Source organism: Platalea leucorodia, assembly GCF_965183815.1.
Source record: "Platalea leucorodia genome assembly, chromosome: 4".
NCBI lineage: Eukaryota > Metazoa > Chordata > Aves > Pelecaniformes > Threskiornithidae > Platalea > Platalea leucorodia.
The window spans coordinates 65,241,171-65,264,478 of NC_138826.1; the positions used below are offsets into that span (position 1 = coordinate 65,241,171).

At 42.2% G+C, this 23,308-nt stretch overlaps 1 protein-coding gene across 2 annotated transcripts in view; it reads left to right on the forward strand.

Annotated features, from left to right (window-relative positions):
- The first annotated feature begins 567 nt into the window (after positions 1–567).
- The window catches only part of TBXAS1 (thromboxane A synthase 1), a 237,000-nt gene continuing 214,259 nt past the window's right edge, over positions 568–23,308 (forward strand). The window contains exons 1-2 of one of the 2 annotated variants that reach the window (XM_082308784.1): positions 568–634; positions 3,575–3,773. In XM_082308784.1, the coding sequence (XP_082164910.1) occupies positions 3,676–3,773 (98 nt within the window). In that variant the 5' untranslated portion in view covers positions 568–634; positions 3,575–3,675. Of the gene's footprint in view, positions 635–1,205; positions 1,249–3,574; positions 3,774–23,308 lie in introns of those variants that run through there. The other variant, XM_082308785.1, reaches the window with a different exon arrangement.

Consider the following 23,308-nt stretch of genomic DNA (forward strand, 5'->3'; position numbering starts at 1 on the left):
CTTAATTAGATTATTATAGACCTAAAACATATGAGGTAGAATAGCATGAGAAGAGTTGACTTTGGTCTTTAGCAGGAGTTCGTGGTTAGTCTAGCCGGTTAGTCATTAGCCTCTGAAATACATGAGACTACATTTTCCATTTGATATGCTTTGAAGACAGGTCAAAATCCTTAACATGATTTAGGTCTGCTGAGAAGGTCTATAATCCTGCTTTTTAATAAGCTCTATAGTTCATGTCCAAACGGTACTTGTGTATGTCAAGCATGGCTGAGGCTCATTGCCACACTTGTATTCATTCTGAAGTTGAAATGCATTGTTTTGGAAGAGCATTTACAGAAAATATTCCCGGAGTTATAGCAGACGGGGCTTTAAGGCATGAAGGCTTCCTGGACAGCCTGGATTGCCTGGGTTTTTTTCTTTTTCAGTGGAGGAACACTTCAACTCGTCACACGTTGAATGCTATAATGTACTTCCCTTTTCTAATATTTACTGCTGTGAACGTCCGCGCAAGCTGAAGCACTGGCTGTTCGGGGTTGAACTGCTTCTGTCTTGTAGGTCTGCCATTTGCTGGGGAGCTCCAAGGCTGCAGTTACGGCAGTGCCGGGGATTGAAGGATGAGATGGGTGTCTTGAGTGTAAGTTTGTGTTGAACGTGTGTTTTTGTCGTTGTTGAAGTTTGTGTTGAACAAGGTGGTGATCTGTGGATTTTACTTGCTGTGGAAGAGGAGAGCTCGGATGGCTCTGCGTCAAGGAGCTGTGAACCTTGGTAGATGCAGTCTTGAGTGAAGCCTTGTGGAGGCAAATGCGGGCAGTGCTGCTGAGTCATGGCGGTCTGACAGGAAAAGGCTCTCTTCTACTTCTGCTTGTCTCTGGCTTCCTCCAGCATGCGGTTAGTGAGGACTCGGGATCCGGCTCTGCAGTTCTTTGATACCATTATCATAATTAGCCTGACCAGCATGGCTCCACAAAAAGAACTGGGAGGTTGGTGCAAAATATCTGTGCTATTAACTAGTTAACTAGGATGGTGTTTCTCATGTAAAGGACCTGTAAAGAGAGAAGGAACACTGGACAAAGGAGTGATAAATAGCCTGTTTGCATTGCTGTCTGTATCCCTGACTCCTTCCCCACCCCACCCCACCCCTGCCCTGCAAAGCATCATGTGGATTTTGGTGACTCTTCACGGAGCTGAGATCCTTAACTCCGGGGTGACAACTGCAAGGGTGTGGGTCTGCAGTGGGGAGTGCTCCAGGTGGGTTCTAGACACTGCCCTTCTTAATGGTTGGAGGTGCCGAGTTACAACACTCTAGCAAGAAACAGGTGCTGAGGCTTAAAAAACAAAACAAAAAGAAAACCCCAACATCAACAACAGAAAAGGATGGTTGTTGTTGTTGGGAGCTTGATTATGTGTTCTCTTCCAAATTGGATGCTGATGTGAGAGCCTATTTTCTTTCATAATGTGTGTGTTTAAGAACTATTCATCCCACCTACCTCCCAGTGTGACTGGGAAAAGGCTTCAGTGTGCTTCTTAAAAAATAAGTGAGGTCTGTACTTGTCTCTGTGTTTGCTGATAGGAGTTTGCCATTGACTTTAATAGGAGGGCATCAGTCCTCTATGTGCAGATAAATATGCCCTTTAATTAAATAGCTAAGTAAATTAAAGCACAGTGAAATCGGAATAGTATTTCTTACCTTCTACAACTGTGGTGATTGGATTTCTTTTTTGGAGAGACTTTAATGCATATGGATATTTGATTTTTATTTTTTTACTTGAAGTCCCACAGGATGAGTAGCTGGTTGGGGTTGGCTTGTGCCCACTGATTCATTCCTTGCATCACTGGTCTTGAATCTTGTTGCAGTTGTTCTTGAAGAACTTGGCAGCAGCAGCAAACCGGCAGCGCTGTTATTGACCCAGAATAGCAATAGCATTGTTAATACAATAAGCAAGGCTTTCTGTGAACTACCATGCTATTCTGTGGAGCTGATGAGCTGGTTAACACCTTTTACTTATTCTGCAAGGATCTGAGGCTGGAAGGGAATTAGTGCAGTTGTGAAGCACAGAGAACCAAAATAGCAGTGATTCAGTTAGAGTAGAGCGAAATCTTCTTAAAATTAAACTTCATTGTGTTAGAGACTTTACTTTTTTGATACCTATATTATTAACTTCTCTGATAAGAGCTGAAAATGTAATACAGTGATATTGGAGAAGCCTTGCACATTAAATCTAAGCTATTATCTTGGGGTTGTATGAGAAGAAACCACTCTTCATCTGGTGTGTTATGGGAATCAGATGTTGCAGAATTTCTGTTTCTCAAGGTTACCATATAATTCACAAACCTAGTTTTTTCGGTAGCTTTGTTTTCCTTAACTTTCAAATGGAATAGGTGGGAAGGCTGCAGTACATATATGGGTATTTCTAGTTTCGTAAGTAACAAACAATACTGGACAGTTAGGGGAATATTGTCATAGGCAAGAGTGTTTACTTGCAAGCTGCTGCTGATGTTATAATCCTGAAGATTTTTTTGGTAATGGCATTTGGTAACTTCGAGTGTAACATGTTGGTGTTCTTCTCTCATAGAAGTGCTTCAAGGCTTGCTTTCTGGTTGACTTTTCTAATTGGACTGGATCAGATGCTTGAAACAGGATTGAGATTTCCAGGCAGGAAAATACAGAAGAAAGCTGAGGGATTCATATACTACGGGCAAACCGTTTCCTGAACTGCAGTCAAAGCTTGACTGTTCATGTGTAGGTTGTTCAAGGGAGTGTGACAGCTTGACTGTGCCAGAATGAAGAGATCGTAGATGTTAACCCTGATACTAGAAATACAACACAGGGGTAGCCAAAGTATCTCCAGAGAGGGTAGTTAATGGTACCTCCAGGGGGAGCACTGCATTGATCCAGGAAAATCTGCTGTACTACTCATGAACCTGAGATGATACAGCCAAACAGTGCTGTCTCTGTGGGTTAACCGGTATGACAAATGTTGACTTATGGACCCTGGTACTACAGTTGGGTTTTTCTGCTCATTAGTGTTTCTTTCTATTTTTCTATTTTTCTTTTTTTTCTTTATGTCTTCTAGTAGTCACATTAGAAGAGTTTTCCCCTAATTCCTCCTTTTAGTTGTGATAATTTAAAGTTTACTTTGTTCCATTCTTTTAAGGTATAACCAGTGTGGAGATTAAGTGCTAATGAAGTTTTATGTTGCAGAAATGCTCTATTTTTGTTACTTCAGAGAATGCCACTGTTTGTATGCCAGGGCACCCCTTGAAGGGTCTTTATAGTCTTCTTCCATGATCTGTGTTAGGCTCTCTCCCCCCCTTTTTTTCCCCACGCTTTCCCCAGTTTCCCATACTTGATGTCTAAAAACCTATTCAACAGCACTGATGTCTCAAGCAGTGGGTATGTAAATATTTACTGGCATGACAGTCAACAACAGTGGGAGGGGGTGGGAAATGGCTATATCCTACCATTCAGGGAACCTTCAAGTTCTCTCTCAGAGAGCGCAGTTGATGAGAACAGGAAAGGTTTGCAGTTTGTACTTGATGTGGTTTTGCTCTCTTGGTTCCTGTTTTGTTGCAGATGTCATTCATATAGCTGTGGAAGGCTCTATCAGCTCCTGAAGAAAGTTTGCCCAGCACACACACTCACACCACCCGAGGCTGGAGCTGTAGTGGAGGAAAATGGAGCCGGTAGATCTCCTGGCACTTGCCTCCGCAGAAATGAATAGTACAACGGTCACCCTGGCTTTGCTGGCCGTCTTCCTGGTGCTGCTGTATTGGTAAGTGATAACGATGATATGGGCTGCATATCAGACACAAAGCCTGCTGAAGCTCCCCCAACATCTGTAGTCTTTTATTCATAAGGGGAAACTGGAAGATAATTGGCTAGAAGGGACACGGAGGGGGAGTTGGTTTGAATGCAGAGGTTGAAATAAATATTCACAAAACTCATGATGCTTTTTAGAGAATTCTCTCCTTGCAATATTTTCTCCTAAGTGCTTTACCAACAAACTGCTAACAAAAATTGTCTTCAAAATGAAGAACTTACTTATTATTGTTGGTTTCTTATTAGTTTCTGTAAGCAGCAGGAACATTGGTGCTGGTCAGAAAGAAACTGAGTACTTGTTGCAGGGTCTTGTTGGACCTCTTCTCTGTACTATGCTGCACACTTGTCCCTTGCCAGGTTTCTTGGCTCGAGTGTACAGACACTTTAACTGCTGCTTGAATTTCGTCTCTTGTTCTTTCCACACTGAGTAGTGGATAACAATCAGAATAACAACAGCCCTAATGGTTAGCACAGCAGGCATTGCAGTGATCTGTGCTGAAATGAAAAAAACCCACCCTGTCCAGATAACTTATTTCAGAAATTAAATTAGCTGAACTGGGAGTGCTTTTCTGACTGTTTTTACTTGAATACCTCTTCAAATCCTGCCTTCCAGTCAACAAATGTTTTTTCTCATTTGTGTGTGTGTGTGTGTGTGTGTGTTCAAGAAAAAGTTGGTAGAAAAAGAACTTCTGACAGAAACCCAAAGCTAATCTAGAAGAGAATAGTGATGGCACCATGAGTTTAGCACAGTTGTTGTAGCAGTGTAAATGACATCACTTCTGCACATATTTCTTCATTCTTTCACCCTGTTGAGCTTTGTTCAACTTCCTTGTGTGTCAAGGGAGGGTCTAGAGAGACTAAAAAAGAGTCAGCTCAAGCCCATGTTTGATGTGTGTTGCCATATCAAGTAGGTGGGTGAGCCTACTTTCTTAATAAGATCTGCCCAAATCATCACAAAGGTCCAAGTCCTACTTCCTTTGAATTTTACTGGGAAAAAGAATGGCAGCACTAGATCTTTCAGTCATGCAATTTAGCTGCTGACCCGTGGATCTCTGTAAGCTTAAGGGGATGAGAAGGAGAGCTGAGGCACATCCACAGTTCAGAAATGCAGCCGATCGGCTGGTGAGATCTGGCCACCTGTGAGACAGCTGAAAGAGCCTGATGCTTCCACACAGTACGTGCCAAGATGTACTGAGGTCTCTGAGGACACAGAACTGTGCCATGTAAATGTAGGGTATGTTCTGGTGCATGCTTCTCCAGTGCCTCATTTTTTGGTTCCATTTAAGGAAGGCTGTTCCTCCCCTTAAAGTGAAGACATGGCAGTTTAGCACAGAATTCGACCTTGCCATAAAAAAACCTAGCTCTAATTGCAGACTGAAGTCAAAGTTAAACAAGGCTCCTGGCTGCGGACAGTCAGCTGATGAATTGAGTGCCAAACATATAAGTTTCAAAAAATCCAATTTAGGAGTGAGGTGGGAAATTGCCTTACAGTAGCGATACCCCATTCAGTGTTTCTCCTTTCCTGGCTGAAGGTGAGTACTACGAAGGCAACAAGTAAAGGAAGCTGGAGTTTTTTATGGGAAAGTGTTTCGTACTCTTACCTGCCAATGGTTATTACTGACCAATCTTGTTGATCTACAGATACAGGTTGATTTTAAGTAGCTTATTAGATACAGGTGCCTATAGGTCACTCTTCCAATGAGAAGCTGGTGTTTCTTAAACTTTCAGTGAAATATGCTGGGCAACATCTGTGGGCTATTGGTAGGTTTGCCTGGTGGCTAAGCTATTCAGATACATTTATTTCAGTAAAATGCAGTGACTGAACCTGTAAAGTTAATGGCTTGAAGCACATCTGTAAGTGCGGTTGTTGTTGTTCAAACCCGTCAACCTATTAATTTGAGAGTCTATTTTTTATAAAGTTTTTTTATACTGCATGCCTGTTTAAACGAATGAGTAGAAACCAATGCATGCTCACAGCTTCCTTTATTCATGGCTGACACCTTGGGTTCAAGGAACTATTTAAAGAGTATGTAAAGCATTGCTAATAGAAATGCAGGTCCCTAATTCTAGAGAATGTTTTTATTACAATGATGTTGCATAATCAATTGTCTGATTCTTCTAGGAGTCAGAAAACACAAGTATTATGTATGGCAGGAGTAATAATAAAGTAATAACTCTTCAAGTTCCTTTGTCAGTTTCATTCTAAGCCTTATTCTCGTTTTTTAATAACTTCTGAATTCTTCTTTTTCTAGCTTTTTCTACCAGTGTTGTATCTTTTCAGAAGGGCAATCATGGGGGAAGGGAGGAAAGAATATTTGCTGTTGTAAATTTTGTTATGGTAGTAGCTTATGATTGATCGGGGTCATATTGTGTCAACTGTTGTGTGAGTACAAAAAATAGGCAGTTTGTCCACCTTGTTGGCTATAAAAGGCTTACAAGCTAAACAGAAGGCAGCTGCAGGTAGAGAAGACAGTCGATAGATCGAATGCACACTAGAATAGTAGCATGGTGATGGAAACTGTTGTGTTATTGAGCTATTTCCTTAGCATGATTTTTGTGGATGGGGATACTCTGTGGTTTAAATGACACCCTTGAGCTGCTGCCCATCAGCTCAGCCTCAGTTGCTGTTAGCATGTGTATTGTAAGGCCAGCTGTGATTTATCACAGTTCAGCTGGCAGGTGGTATCTTGCTAAGTTGTGATAAGACCAATCTCTTCACATTTTTGGGTAAGAAGGTGAGGTCATACGAAGCAGGGAGAGAAGTAAAGGTTGGTTGGGAAAGGGAGGAGAAGCTGTAGCTGCATAAAAATAAACTTCTAGAGAAGATACAGGTCTTAGGAGGAACCATGGATGATTTGGTCTTTTTTTTTAGACTGGTATTTATGGTACAATGAAGATCATCAATAATTCTTTATAACAAATCCTCTAAGAGCACACCTCTGATTTCTCAGGCATTGTTATCAGTGTAATATGAAGGTGATGCTTGTAGTGTATTGTGTCAATTTTAAATCAGTGGAAAATTCAGTGACTGTATCTCACTATAAACACTCTCAGTGTTTATCCTCCACGTGACCTTAAGTCAGCTATAAGGAGAGGCTTTTTAAGGTAGTTGATTTAATGTTGGGAATAGAAAGAACAGAGGAGCTTTTTGGGTACATAGTCTCTTCAGATTTGAAATGGGAAGAACAAACCTGAGGTTGCTTTTTTGGTAATCTGTTAACTGATGTGCTCAAGCCTGCTTGCTGTCCCCCATTCCTCAAGGACTTAGTTGTCCGCTACCCTCCCCATCCTTACTACTTTCTCTCAGTAGGTCAGAGTCTCTTCCTCCAGACCTCATATCATGGATTCTTCAGTGGCTCTTGCTACCTCATTACTATTATGATAGACAATGAAATTACTGCTTTACTGACCACAAAAAGGCGTAATATGGCTAAATACATAAAGTTCAGTAATACCAGTGGCACAACACTGAGCACTCTTAAAAAAATCTCTTGTCCATGTTCCTCCCACCCCCCGTGACTTCTACTAGCCAAACATCATCAGAGCAGTTTCTTTTAAGAGCACTTTCTTTCTCAGTTGCAAGGACTGCTGTCTCTATTTGCTTAATCTCTATGAATTTCAGGTTTTTTTCAGGCATGAAATAAAAACAAACACTTAAGGGAGGAATGAGGTTAACATTTACAAATCCCAGTGATATTGTCTACTGAAAAATACAGTAGTGTATCTATGTAGCATATTGTTCATTTTCATTTCAAACATATGCTGAGTTGGGTATCCCATGCTTGGTTGTAGCTGCAAACATTGCTTTGTGTCTTTCTTTTTGCTGTCTGGGAAGATGTTTGATAAAATGAAAGCAGGAGTTTATCTTGCTTTAAAGTTTAATGTACCATAAGCTTAGCATTATGAAGAAGCTGTCACAGCATTCAGATACCTGTGTTCAAACTGGATTATCAACCCCTTGTCTAAACAAACCTGGGTTTTTTTAGAAACATGGAGGTTGGATGGGAGGTGTTTGTTTATGTTTGTAAGATACACATCTAATTGCATGCTTTCAAACATAGCAAAACATATACTAGCAGCGTTTTTGTCTGTTTCTGAAAAACTAAATCATTCAGAAAGATGCCATTTTTACATTGAAGTTATATTAATGATCACTTGTGTTACAGAAATTAATAGAGAGATTGAGAGATTTGGGGTTCACTGGATCTAGGTACTGTCCACCCATTGCATAACAAGTCAATCCTGACTCAAAGCATTTGCAGTCTCTGATCAAAAAGAATGAAACCCAAATTTAATATTTTATTTTCCTCTGGCCTTAAGCCTAGACATTTGCATACATTTAGATGCAGGAGATACTTAGACATGGGGGACAACGTGTGTTAGAGTTCATCAGTTGGTACCATACCTGTATGAGACCACATCAGATGTTAAGCTCAGGACAGGTAGTATTTTGATACAGGTGGCTTCAATACTATCGCTTGTTTGGCATTACTTTACATCTGTGGTTTTGGGAAGGGCTCTGAAAGAGAAAGTTTAGAGATGATCTGTCTCCAAGTAAAACTTCATTCTGGTTTTGCAGAACCTTGCTATTTGGGCTTGAGTTAGGCAAAACTGAGATCAAATAGATCTCAGGTATTTTTTTTTTTCCAACTAGATGCCACCTAAAACTAGATCTTGCACCACTTTTTTTCTCCTCAAAAAAATCAATATTTACAAAAGATGTTTGATTGCTAGAGCTCTAGGCTTATGGTTTGAGTGCAGGTATAGGGTGAGCAGGTTATTCTCCCTAACGCATGCAGATAATGCTTCTGGACAGATCCTGTATCAGGCAGTACAAAACTTGGATCCTTTCTGAAAGGAGCACCAACTGTGGGTGGGTAGGCCCAGACTTTTCTAGCTGTCACTGCTGCCATCAAAGGCACAGGGCTGCAAGGACCACTATGGCTGGAAACAGGCCTGGGTATGGAGCATCAACATGCATCCATAAAGATGTACAGCTCTGTTCTCATGTCAAGCTCATTGAGTTGAGAGGTTTAGAGAGGCATCCTAATCCTCAGATGTTAAAGCATGTTTATTTCCCCCGCTGGCAGAAAGCACAGCTCCACAGACAGCGAGTGCTCAGGGGCTGGTGCTCCTGTACTGCCGCTGGGCTCTGCCTGCTGAACGCTCCTCCGTCTTGCACATCCCTCCCACAGCGGCGGCTGACCTCAGAGCTGGGCTCTAAGGTTACAGTCCCTAATGAGTCTTCCCATACTACAACCTTGTCGCTTCTCAGTTTGCAGTGAACCCCGCATCAGGTTTACAAGGTCAGATGGCAGGCAAGTTTTGTTTTTTTACATTCTGTTAACCCCAGCTGTTTTTCTTCCTGAAATGGCCATTATGTCACTGGAAGTCATTGTGCTTCCCTCCCCTTCATTCAAATGGCTTATGAAAGCTAGAAGGATCTGACTCAACAGGAAGCATCAGCAAACTGCTGTTGATGACAGAAAAAACTAACAGATTTGGAATTGTCTTTGTCATGCAGCTTTATATCAAGCAAATCTGGAATTCCCACTAACGTGTCAAACATAATTTGATCCCACAGCTGTGCAATATATGGCCGCCTCTTTGATCTAAATCAAGCATCTCTAGGTGAGCCTGAGAAGGAGCAGAGTAAGCTACTGAATTATAATTTGGAAAAATGCCACACCACAAATGACTACATACTTTCTTTCTCTGAAAACAAGGTAGATTTGATCATCCAGAATGAAGTTCACTCAGTGCCCTAATTATGCTGCTTTTAGGTAAACAAGGTTCTCTTATTTTTTTGGGAGAGGTAGAACAGTTTTCCATCGTTGCTTTTGCAGCTTCAGAGTTAAATACTCTGAGGTGTCCTCAGAGGCTGTCGTAACACCTTGGTTAAACATAACCTGATAAACATAGCTCAGCCTCTAGTGCTGTGCAGCTTTGGTTTTGCTTGCTTGCACTTCACTGCAAAACTCGGAGGCCTCTTATGTTCAAGTTCGGGTTTGTTGGTTTTTTTTTTTTTTTTTTTTAAATTTAGAGATTACATGGCCAGCCATGTTTATTTGAAGACCCTCAAGTGCTTCCTGTTTTTTTTTTCTTTTTTGCTTTTGTGAAGGTGCATTTTACCCTAACAACTCTGTGTAAAGGAGTAAATCTCCAGCCTATTCATTCCTCCTGGTCTTCATTTTTCCGTAAACCTTTTCATGCCTCTCCCTAGGAAATCCCCCCAGCGCTATTTGTTTTTAGTACATGGAGATTATGGTGTTAATAGCACGTTAAGGTAGACCTACAGGGACAGGTTAGCTTCCTTTCACAAAACAAGTATATTTACCTATCTTTTGACATCATTTCCAGATTTATGTCCAGTGGAGCATGCTATGAAGCTGGCTAATGCATGCCAACAGGAGCTGGACGCAGCCCTTGAGCAATCCCATTTCTGCAGGGCTTGGAATGGACTGTGTCTGGTCTGGACTGCGTTGCACAGGCAGGAGAGACTGGCAAGGGGGGAGTTACTCTGGCTTCTCCATCAGGCACCTTCTGCCTGCGAGTCTTCTCTGGAGCTTCATTTGGCTGTTCTGGACTAGCACTTTGGTTTTAACTTCTGATCTGCTGTTTACCTTGGGGCAGGTTGCTTTGTTTATCTTGGGGATATTCAGGCACCTCGCAAACTAATTCTGGGTGCTCTGAATTAGCTTGTGGGAGCTCCTGCCTCCATCTACTGACTGTATTAGGAACCTGAGGAACTTAACACACTGCTCTTGGTGCACTAAATGGAATTGAAATTAGATGATGAGAGAAGGCAATGTAAACAACCTCCTTAAACAGAAGGCTCTGCCTGTGTGAGCAGTGGGGCAGTCCATCCCATTGCGCAGGGGCTGTCTCTTGCTGTGTCTGTGCATCTAATTGCCAGGCTCAGAGGGGCCTCTCAGGACTGCTGTAATTCCTCCAAACAGTGCCATGAACTCTGCTCTCCCCTGAACCCCAGGAGAGCGTACTGACAGTTCCTGTGGCTGCCCTGCACCAGGGTGGCTAGTTTTGCATCCTCATGTGCTCCAAGGGGCGTGGGCTTGTCACTCCACATCTTTCAGATAGTAGACCAAGTGTCCTGCCAGTCTGGCTGTGCTCCTTCTTAAATGGAAAGTTAAATCAATGGGCAGTTTTGACAGGTTAGACTTCCTCACAGTGCTGAAAAGTAAACCTGTGTTCTCCCTTCTCTTGTCTCCTTCAACACTGCTCCCATCATTAAAGGAAAGTTGCCTATATTCTTCTTCACTCCTTTTTGTCTTTGCATCAGGCTTGGTCAATAACAATGTTTGGTGTCTTTTGTCCTCATTACTGGCTCACCAGTAATTAATGCCTTTGATTGCCATGCCTTGTTCTTCTGTAGGGAAGTTTTATACAGTATTTAATGGAGCTGTCTGAAAACTATTTTGAAATAAAATATTGACATATTATTGAAAGATTGTCTTTTATCAGTTCCCCTTGACATACCCGAAACCTTTAGATGGATTTTTCTATCTGTTATCTCCCTAGGTTGGTTTTTGGCTTTTTTCCCCATTGAAAACAAAGTTTACTGTTCCATGAGCTCAGTGCGTGCTAACTGCTGAGAAACAGCCAGCAGAAAGAGTTCAAAGTATTTTCTTGGGTCTGGAAATGCATTTATTTCACTTTCACAGGAATAGTGGAGGAGCTTGAGAAAATGATGTTCAATGGCTGTCTCTTCATTCCCTCACTTTATGTGCCATTGATTACACTAGTGACAATTTATTTTAAGTTCTGTTTGTTTATTTTACATGTATTTTCTATGGCTGGAGTGACTCTACGGGTCAATAGGGATACTAGAGTTTTAATGCAGGGGTCATCTAGCACGTGGTAGATTCTCCGTATCCATTCCTCTGGTAGTTTCTTCCCTGGCCAGTCCCTTCTTTCACAGTTCTGCAGGACCTATGGGGTTGTTGGGGGAGTTTATTAAGGAAGCAGTAAACAAGGGAAAGGGCAAAATCTGTTACATTGGTTTGTTTCTTGGATAGGAAAAGAAGCTGGATACCCAGCAATGGCTGGATAAGGGCTGGGAAGAATGAGTGGGAACAGAAGGATATGACTCCATATGAATTTGAAGTGGGTCGTTACAGACTGAGGTCAAGTATGTTTGGGAAGCTGAAACAGGAGGAAAGGAGCTGAACTGAGATCTATGTTGGGAGTAGGGCATGGGGCAGTGGCTGTATGCTTGTGTTGACAAAGTGAAGTCTGCTTCCTTGGAAAGAATAGCTCCTTTCAGCTAGTGGAAACCTTGTGATACTTGTTAGGGGCTGAGGGGTACAGGAAGGATGAAAAGGCGGTGGACTTTAGAGGGGATGGGTAATTGATAACTGTATGATCACAAGCTCCTGTATATGAATGCTGTTGGGTGAGAACTATTGGCAGAGTTTTGAACCTGTAACCCTAAGTATTCTTTTAACTTATTCAGTAGCAATAAATCTGATGTAATCTGTGCATGCATGTTTGTGGTTTCTCATCCAAAAAGCTCCAAAGAGCTTTTATGTAAACACCCTCTCAGTAGAGCTATAACAAGATGAAGAGGTTGTAGAGGCACGTGGTTTGAAATGTGTGAAAGACACGAAATATAGCCACTCTGGGAGAGGAAGGAGCAGCTAAAGCATCTTCAGTGTGTTGCATGCTAGCATGAGGGACAGAGTGACGGTAGTCAAGACTGCAAGGGCCTTCTTCCAACTCTTAAAATATCAATATGATCTGTTTGCTCTCCAAAGACTTTACAAATCTCAGTTTTAAGATTTTCTGAAATACTCATCATGGGTTGAGATGCAGCAATCTCTCCAAGAGAGACCTCAGTATAAGCTTCATGGTAGGAAAACTGAGAAGCTGTAGGATGTTAGGGTAGATTTCAGTGAGTATAACACTAATGTTCTGGATTGTTTGATGTCTCTGAAAGTTGTGACATATTGTACCCAGCATGGGACTCCGGGTTGCCCAAATATTTCCTCAATAACCAGCCAGGTCAGAGCTCTGGCTGAGTGAGATACAGCACAGCTTTAAGAAGAGCAAACGCCCCTTGGTGGTTCCAGAAAGACTTCAGAACCACCCTGTAGCTCATGAAGCAGGGCTGTTCTGGAGTGATGTTCAGCAGCTTTCACATCTAGATACATATCTGGCCTGCTGTCTCTCATCTCCTCTTAAGACCTAAGAACAGGTGATGCAAAGATAAAGGATCCTCAGTTTTGTGGTAACTATTCCTAGCTATGGCAACAAACCTTGACCCTTTCAGATCTCAGAATAATATTATTTTAAACTTTGTTTGTCTACCAGAAAGTTTTAGACTTCAGTTCATTTCTCACAGTTTGGACACCATCCTCAATAGCTATGTTTTTAAACTTTAAAAAGTTAAAATTATTAGCAGTCGCTAATTACGTAGTGGTTTCACAATTTATTTCCTTTCCTGAGATACAACTTTTGCTTAATACAAATGGAAGCGCTATCAACTTGAGTGGAAAACCAGCCATCTGGTGTTCTCCTAGGACGCAGAGCCCTGCGTGTTAAATGAAAGAGACCATCAGATCTTGGGTGTCAGGAACAGAGGAATGAGGAGCCTCTCCAGAGTAAGGTTGCAGAGAGAGCTTGGAATATCAACTATGGGCACAAGACAGTGGAAGGACCATACGAATCTGTGCCTTCACAGGCAATGCATCTCGTAAGGTCTGGTGTATTTACAATGTAAGGATGTTCATCCTGCCAGGACTCAGGCTGGGATTTGAGACTTGGGATTTGAGCAGTTTCTCCCTAACCTGCCTCGTCAGCTTTAGTAGAAGCAAGCTATTAACAAGCATGGTAAGGAGACCCTCTTTTCCATGATAGCTGGTGACTCAGTTCCTCTTTCAAACTTTGACTGTATCACTGATGGGCATTTTTCTATTTAATTTTTGACATTTCTAGGGATTCTGTGCAGTAAAGCCTTTTCTCTCTCCTCCCCCCCTTTTTGTTTACGTTCCTGAGTGAGAGCATAGCCAAGCAGTGAGCTCAGTGCCATGGAAGCATTTTATATTTTGAGCAGAGATAAAAATCTCATTCCTTCTATAAACAAAACAAATCAACAGATGATGCCCAGGAGAACCATTTCTCTATAGCCATTTCCCTCCAGCTGCTTTCTATTCTGTGCAGCTTGCAATGCACCATATGAAATACGTGTGTGCCTTTCTGTGTGTGCAAAACACAGGTTTCCTCCAGACAGTGGCGGCTCCATCATAAAAAAAAAAAAAAACACACCACATTTTTTCTTTTACAATGCTGTAATAATAAGATTACTAATAGAGTTGAGATGTTTGACTGTTTAATAGCATATAGCTTAGCAATGCAAGAGGATATGCTGGAGGAGCTCTGCAGTCACAGCCACCGTGTCTTCCCTCTGAATGGGTTTGGACTATTGCTGTATGAGGGGCAGAAATAATCTGAGTGAGTTTGAGTGCATCATAAACATGGGAGGGGATGAGGGTACAGCCAAATCGCTTGTTTGGAGTTTGCTGCCCTGTACGTGCTTGTGTGTGTCCCTGTGTCGGTGAGGAGTTCCTCTCCAGTGCTGCAGTGGCTTTGTGGCCGGGCACAGGCCTGTTGCAGGAACGAGCCTGGTGGAAGGCAATGAGAAATGGTCCCTCCAGCCTGTTGGAAGCCCTTGGTTGATGGCAGCTCTTGCTTTCCTGCTTTTGTTTAGCCGTGGTGAACAGTGGAGGGGCTCAGGTGAATGGCCAAAAGCTGCAGGGGGGCAGAGGGTGAGACCCAGCAGCACCATGGAAGGAGATCATGCATGGGAAAGAGCAGAGGGTGCTGGATGAGGAGCTGGTAGAGAAGGTGCACGGCGAGGTCTTACATGCTAAGGAGCAGTTGCGGGTCAGCCCTTGGCAGAGGTGCAGCTGCAGGTGTCTGTTATCTCAGCAGCATCTTTCTGCTCAACTCCCCCTCCTGAGATGTGCTTCTGCACAGGAGGAGGGTGGCTAAGCCAGATGTTCCTAAACTGGGGCTGGGGGAGTAGTATTTATCCTTGCAGGGGCAGGGAAAGGTGATAAAAGTTTGAGCATTGCTAGGTTAATGGACAGTCTTTTTACCATAAATAGTCAGTAGCCTCTGAGACGTGGAGGAACTTGGAGCTAGCAGGAGGGCAGTAAAATTTGGCAGCACTTCTTCTGGTCGTCTTGATAAAGTGTGGTTTAGAACTGAAGGAAAATACTGTGGTTTCTCATCCGAAAAGCTCCCAAGAGCTTTTATGTAAACACCCTGTAAGTATACATGTATGTACACACATATGTACACATTTATATTTATATATAAATACATAGCAAGTGACTCTGAACAAACAGCTTCTAAATAAGCAGCTGAACATAACTGATCTGATCCTTGGAGAGATCGCGTTCAGTGCCCAAAGCAACCCCCTTATCCCATCTCTAGCCAAATGACTTCTGGCAGCTAAGGAAATAACCTTGGGTAAAACCAATAGAACTTTTATAACAGGGACGTTAGCTATTGACCCTGAATGTATTTTATGACACCACCTTGGTTTTGCCTTGTATATATTCATTCTGTTGTTGATATGTTGTTCTGCGTTTTTGAAAAACTGCAGTCTCTCCAGTATCTGTCATTGCAGCACTCGGGCTGCGGGTTCACACTCATCAGCACTGGATCCTTCTCTAAGGATCTGAGCTGGACCAGGGTGGGCACATGAGGCAATTTTGATTTAATTAATTGGAGTGCAAGACAAGTAATTTATACCATTTCTGCTATGCTACTGGGAGAAGATGGGCTGTACCTGATCTGGTCCAAAGTTCACTTTTCCATATTAACAAATTCGAGTTAACAGAGTGTGTTTCTACCAGATCATTGCTTTGGGTGGTGTGGCTGGGATGGTTTTGATCAGAGGCTTCTTGCCCTAAGCCTGGATTTACTGTATCATTAAAACAGGGTCTCAAACTCGCTTCAGAACTCAGTTCCATTTACTTTGTGGAATTGCCCTGGTAAAGTTAGGGAGCAGCAACAAAAATTCAGTAGAAATTTCAATGACTGCCAAGTGCACATGAATAATTTTTTTTTAAAACCTGTATATGTGAAAGTGTTTCTCAAGGTGATTTGGTTATGTCTGAGCATTTAGGCTTGTAGCATCTATGGAGCTTGAATTCAGAGCTTTAAGGAACTGAAAGGTAAGTGTTTGTAACATAGCTGACTTTTTTTTTTTCAAAGAAGCAAAATATTTTAGGTGCTCAGTTCTTTTGAAAATCCGGCTTTAAATGGGTGTGGTTAACAGTCAGAAATCTTGTCCCAGTTGTTGGTGGCAATGACTGGTTGTTTTTCTGGGTGACACTATTTTGTGTCAAATTATAGAGCTGACTGTAAAATTTAAAAACGTTTTGGTAAAGTTTACATGGACAACTTGTCTCATTCATTATCCAAGAAATTCTGAACTCTTAAATAACCACTCTAAGCTGATTTACTAGTTCAGTCCCTTTAAATTCATAGGTTGAATTTGGCTTGCATTGCTTAGACCAGTGATAAAAGTGTTGTGTTTTTTTTTTTTTTCTTTCTTACCTGAGAACAGTTAGAAATAATTTTCTCACTTTTCAACTTCCACATGGACCTTTTTCTGACTGAGAAATGTTGTTAAACATAATATTGATACAGTAAAAGAGCAACCCGCACAGAAACCCAAGCTGCACCATAAATCCTTCTCTGAAGTTGCTTACACTGGTTATGTAAATAAAAGAAAATTGATGTGGTTTGTATAGGGGAGATTGCTCTTACATGGTAGCAATTGTGTGCACCTATGTGTGCCCATCTATCTGTCCACCCACCCACCCAACTCTTTGTTGTTTTGGTTAGCTCTGTAGCTGGCATACATACCACAGAACCACTACCTGGGGCAGAAAATGTCCCTTCTCAAGGTTTCAGGGAGGATCATTACAGTGGCAGTTTTGTCTTTTCCTTGCTTGGCAAAGACCTTTTGACTGAAAAATGTATTGCTCAGTTCAGGAGGAATTACTGTATGTAGTCAGACACTAATGACTTTCATGTGGTGCGTTTTGGTTCCCAGTCCAAATAGTTTGTAGAGATATAGTGCACTAAGGGACGTTTCAGCCCTGATGACTGTTGATCCCCAAGGATGCAGCTGATCCATCTATGTTTTTTTTTTTTATTTGTAAATTGCATTGAATTTGTAAATAGCTGGTGGCCAAAATCATTGTCAATGTGTTAATTTAAAGATCAGTCAGCATTTTCAAAGGCTGGACAGTTTCAAGAGCTTTCTCTGAGCAAGTTGGAGGCTTTGTATTGTAGGCTGTGAGCAAATTGTTACAAAACACAAGAGAGTTGGTAGGAGTTTGTGGAATCATAATTAATTGACAATGGTTTTTCAAAAACCACATTTTCCAATTTAAAATAAGCTGTTAAAATAATTTAGAACAGAGTTATGATAGTCCCTTGACACAAGTGGGTAGCTTTGGGTTAAACATATAAATAATGCTGAAAGGACTATATTTAGTTCCAGACTGATCCAAGGACAACTGAAAAACTGAAGGTCAAATAACAAAACGAAGAAAAGAAAATTATAGCTCTCCTTGTTCTGTTCTGCAGCATGCTGCTTGGCAGCCGTGAAGGTTCAATACTGGGGAATTTGTCACATACAACTATTTATGATTTATACTTTAAGTAAAGCAAGTAAGCATGAAGTGTGTATACTTATTGACAAAAGCACATCACTGAGTCTTGTCGCACTGAATCTAGACAGCAGCTCATGAGTATTGCAGAATTGCTGGGGCCTGGATAGTAGAAGATCTATGAAAGGCAAATTAATCAATGACGGCTTTCCCCACACTCTGTCTTGACCCTTGGGCTCTAGCAGTTTCTGCCTGGAACTGAGCTAAAGTGTAACCAGGTTCTAAATTGTGGGTTAAGACCATTGCTTGATGGTTGGGTTTTTTTGGGGTTTTTTTTGTACAAGCTATTAAAACTGTTGAACAAGAAGAACTTCAGGTCACTACTGACTTGGGAGAACTAGGAGTCTGTGCTTGAGCGGGAGTTTGTTTAAACAGCCCAAGCACAGAGGTCAATGCTTCCATTTCCAGAGATAAGGCAATGAACTTCAACCCATCTAACCCCGTGGTGGTTTTTCCCTCCCTGACACAGGGACTGATCCAGGCAGGATCCGAGGTACATGCTAGGTTGTATTCTCTTCACCTAGGAAAAGAATTTCACTTAGGTGACTGCAGGTAACACAGGCACTGTTAGAGCCACAGGACCAGATCTCAGTGGGTCATGCCTATTTGTTCAGCTGAGGATCTGCACGAGGACAGCGAAACTCTGAATGCTCAGGCTGACAATAAATTGATGGAGATTGTCAGTGATGTGATTTTTGCAATCATGTTTCTCCGATGTTTCACTTGACCTAATCTTGCCAAGCCTGACCATGCCCGTCTGTCCTCTTGCACAGCTCCCCAGCATGCCCAAAGCACTTGCCTACTGGGCAACCAGGCCACAGTTCCTGGGGCCAGATCCCTTCCCTGGGGTATCCGATGGCCACTTTGTTCCAGCCAGTTGACACATTCTGACTGGCATGCTTTTATTAGGGGGTTTTGGTAGTACATGGTGTAATGAATTATTTTCAGAGGCTTTATTGCCTTTAAACTAGTTTCACGCTAGCCTTTCTCTCCCTGACCTGCTTATGAAACCTTACTCAGTTGAAACTGCAGGGTGGTATCTCACAGAGTAGTGGGGTTTTCAAATTGGGTAATATACTTTATATCAAATGTGTGCATTGTATGGACAATGTCTATTCAGACAAAACATTGGCTACCAGTTGGGCGAAGGTCAAATGCATCCTTAGCGGTCCTCAGAAATGAATGGGAATACACGTGGTCCAACTTGTCCCAACATGGATGGATTCAACTCTGAAACTGCAACATTCAGAGAAACCAGCTTCTTTTTCTTAGATGGAAACTGTGTCTTGCACAATCTGTGTTTTTGCAATTTCACTTTAAATCTAGGATTTGCATGTCAGAGACAACGGCAAACAATTATTTCCTTCCAATTATTAGCTGGCCATTGTTTACATTTCCTACGAGCAAATCTCTCTCTCTCTATTTTAAATATTTTTGTGCGTGCTGTGTCTAAAAATAAATAAAATTAGAGGCCCAGTAATTAGGGCCAACCCTTCAGCAATGAGTTAATCTCTTTGGAGAAGCGAAGAACAAATTGGGATTGTCCTCAGCCAAAGTCCCAGCTGATGCATCATTTTTGGTCTGGTTGTTTTTTCAGCTCCTGAATTTATTATATGTTTAATCTTGACTGTGTTTCAGAATAAGGCATAAACTCAGTTATGGTTTAGAAGATTGGTTGAAGTCTTATCCTGGTGAAGGCCCATGTAAACTGAAACTTGAAATTCAGCCTTAGAAGGTTGTGTAAAACAGTAATTCTTGCAAATGTGTCTCTTAACAGATGTGTTTCTAACAAATGTTTTTTTGCCCACTTCTTTTTTCTTTCAATCTTACAAGGAGCACTGAAGTGAACGGCGTATCTTTTCATTAGTTCAGTTGTGCTGTTCATTTATAGCTTCATTTCCTTCACCTCAGACTTTTACAGATTATTTACAAACTAATTCTGAGTTCATAAACTTAGTTATGCAAACATACGATTTTTTTTTAACCACCAGATATTCGTGATTTGGGTGAGGAATCTCTGGGCAGAATAGGGAGTTCAGCAGTGCCACAGATGAATGTGGGTACAGCTCTGGCTTTGCTTTAGTGCATGAAGCATGACACTTGCATGTGCATGCACGAGAGGAGGAAGAGGAGATAAATTCCTGAAACCTCCATTTCCCTTACTGTTGACTACCAAAAAGGAATTAAAAAGGAACTCCCAGCCCTCACTATGTATGGTATGTCACCACAGCATATTTTGGAGTTGTTTTTGAAGGGCCATTAACCTCACTATCTAAAAGCAAGCAAGCAACCAGCATTCTTCTAACTGCCAAATGCAAGTTAAATGGATGTTTAAATTAGTTTTCATCTATGAAGAACATTTTGTTGTTCATGTTTAGTCTGTAAGGGTGCTCAAATGCTCCAGTTAAAGTCAGAGCCAGCCACATCAGGAGAAATAATCTTTACACAATGTGCTATCTAACTATGCATGCCTTTGTGATGAGACGAATATACCTTTCCTAACAAAACCAAGTAAGAAATATCTTAGGAGCACAGAAGGCTTGATTATGATCTTTATTACCTTGCTGTAAAGCAAGAGCAGCACCGCTGAACTCCGTGGAGTTGCTGTAAATTGAAGTGTGAACTCTGAAATACAGAGCAGAATAAATTCACTTTATATACTTTAACTTGGGGAAGACAAGTCTCTGTGGCAGTCCCAGCAGGATTACCAGCATTCAATCAGTTTTGAACCTTGTATATCCCAGCATTGTAGGTAGGCTTGGGAAGCTTATTTTGCAGTAGAAACATCACTGCTCTTCCACAGAATGCTCCGGTAACAGCCAAACCTCCTAAATAATCGTCATCCCTACTGTTCAGCGTGTGAACGCTGGGAACAGAAGTGTTGGGGGAACCTTTCGCAGTTCTGGCAGAAAATGTGTCTCTCGGAGAACAGGAGACTTTCCACTGGCGCAAGTCCTTACTTTGAGACCTGTCTCTTTGCTGAGACAACCATCTGGCCATCTCTGAGGGATGGCTGTTTGCGGCGCGTTGCTGCTGGGGGTGGGTGTTATCTTTCCAGGTGGCTAGGAAAACCTCTTCTGCTTGCATGCCTTCACCACGGGCAGAATGCACAACTGAAGGATTTTGAATTCTTAAATGCATTATTCACACTCCAAAATATTGTGCAATTATTTTTTTTAGGGGGGAACCCTAACCCTGATGACTTTCACTTTTGCTATTTAAGCCATAAACAAGTCTTTACTTGCTCATAGGTTTCGGGACTTTTGAGATTGCTTTTGGTTCTGCCTAGCAACCACAAGCCTAGAAGTAAGTTTTAGTTGGAGCCCTTTATCCATGCCCAAACTTCACTTCCTTATGCAATCATGCAACTTTAATACTGATGCTTTCAGAAAAATCCAAATAATGAGGGATTCATGATAAAGCTATGAGATTTTGTTGCCAGGTTTATTCTTGTGGAGCAGAACTAATAAAACTTTAAGGAAGAAGCCTTAGCCAAGTTTTTAAAAGTAGGCTATTTTTATTGTGAAAAACAAAATTATAAAAAACCCCGAAGCTTGGAGATTGAAACTCAAGTTAATTTAATTCATGTGGCCAGTGTAGGCTTTTTGGTGAGCCGGAACCAGATAAGCAGGTGTCAGGTGCATAGAAAACAAAGTAGTATCAGTATGTGGGCTATGAACTGAGCCCTGCTTCCTTCTCCTTGCATGCATAGTATTACGATGAAAGTTGGCAAAAGGAAATATGATTGCATGTGATTAAATGTTGACAGCCAAGGAGCCTGGCTTTCTGTTTACAGAGGTAAAAATGGCAAAAAAGTTGGAGAGTAAAGCTTCCTATGTGTCCTTGCAGAGTCCTGGAAAATATGAGCTGAAAAAATGTAAGACAGCCTGTAATAACAATCTAATTAAAAAAAAAAAATTAAGATCTCCAAAATGTTCTAATAAAAAAAATACTCTGATGCAAATTGCAAAGGAAAATCACTGTTCCCTGCCGGGTGTGTGCTGTATTCCAGAGCAACTGAGAAATGCATGCTAATGGGAAAGGGGGGACAAGTTTTCCCCTTTCCTGGACTTTTGATGTAGTTATTTAGCCAATGCTGAGAGAATCTCTGCATAGTCTAAAACTTCAGTCATTTCTGAAATATTGATCTGGGAAGGTCACTAAATTCCGGAGCTGGTGAGGTCAGGGTAATGAGATCAAGTGACAGGCCCAGTGGTACCCACTGATTTAGTTGTTTAGACACTGTAACCAAACCATGACCTTCTTGTTCTGCAGCCTCTTTGATCTAACTATGTGAAAACACAGCTGCTTACTGGATATCGCATGTTAGTACGCATGTAGACATTAGGGTAACTTTTCATGACATTTACTTCAATTATTCTGGGGTCAGATTATAAAAGTCAGCATCACTGACCTGTCCAGCTTTATCTGTTACTCCGAGCCCTGTTTCGCTCTCTGTTGGTGTAACTAGTGAGAAGACGACCATGCAGGGTCTGTGAGATACTCCCCCATCTGACTGGGGGGTGATGGGGAAAAGTGGAAAAAATCTTCCCGAATGAGGCAGGGAGCAAGACCTCCACAGTCTTCGAGAGATGTTGGCGGGTCGGGGCGGGGGAAATTACTGCTATTCTCAATCCTGGCAGCTTTGCCTAAGGAGTAGCCCTAGATCAAAGTTTCTTCTAACAGACGGGTGGCTTCGGGTCACTGTGACTTGTGCAGTGGGTGCTGGCAGAGGACCCTCTGGCTCACAGGCTTTGCGTGAAGAGACTCATTGACGCCCTGTTCCCATGCTCAGTGCCGAATCCTCGGTGTCTGCTTTTCCCTGCGCCTCTCCGTGCAATGCAGCCCGTGGTACTGGTGTTCAGCAGGCAGGGCAAAGCCTCCAGTGTGGGACCCGGGCCTGCCCTGGGCTCTGCCTCTGTGTAAAACTGCCCATGGTACAGGTCTGTTCAGGGATAAACCTGTGTTTTACTCTGTCGATCTTTATATTTCTCTCGCTTTTGGATAGCTGTTTGGTTTTCGACATCTCTGCAACACAACGGTTCCCTCTGGAGATACTCTGCCATCAGCTCTCCACTGCCGGTGCCAGAGTCCACATGGTATTTACTTTCCCAGGAAGGAAAACACAGGTATGGAGCAGAAATTAAGCCTGCTAAAAGCTGTACCATGCTCCCATGGAAATATCTACCCAGATCCATATGAGATCATACACTGGAGCCCAGCTGCTTCCTGCCCCAAGTTTAAACACCGTGAGCACAATAGTAAGGTTTCGTGATGTATGGATGTGACCTGGAATCACTTAGAGCAGAGGAGTGGGATGGAGAATTTATGTCTAGCCCAGGGCAGAGCACGTGGGCTCCTGGCTATTGTGTACTGTTGCCTTTCCACTTGCACACAAGCTTATCAAAATGTTTTTGCAGGCTTACTCCAACTTTCCCGCACAGCTTTTAACTCTTCATTTGAGGACCTTTGTGAACTAAGAAGTAGCAGCCAGCACTCACAGAGGGTGAGTGGTGAGAGCTCAGCCGGTGCCAGGCTAAAGAGCCAGGCTGCTGCAGAGCTCGGCAGGAGCGGGGGGCCCGCAGAGCTGTCTCTGCAGGCATGCTGACTGGTCTCCTTTCCCCACGGGCATAAGAATAGATGGATTTAAAAATAAATAGGAAGGCAGCCTGGAGTGCCACTGTGCGTGTCCCTCTGAGCATGATTCAAAACTGTGCACTGGGGAAGTTTAGAGATGATTAGACATATGGACTGGCATCAGAAATACAAAGTGCAT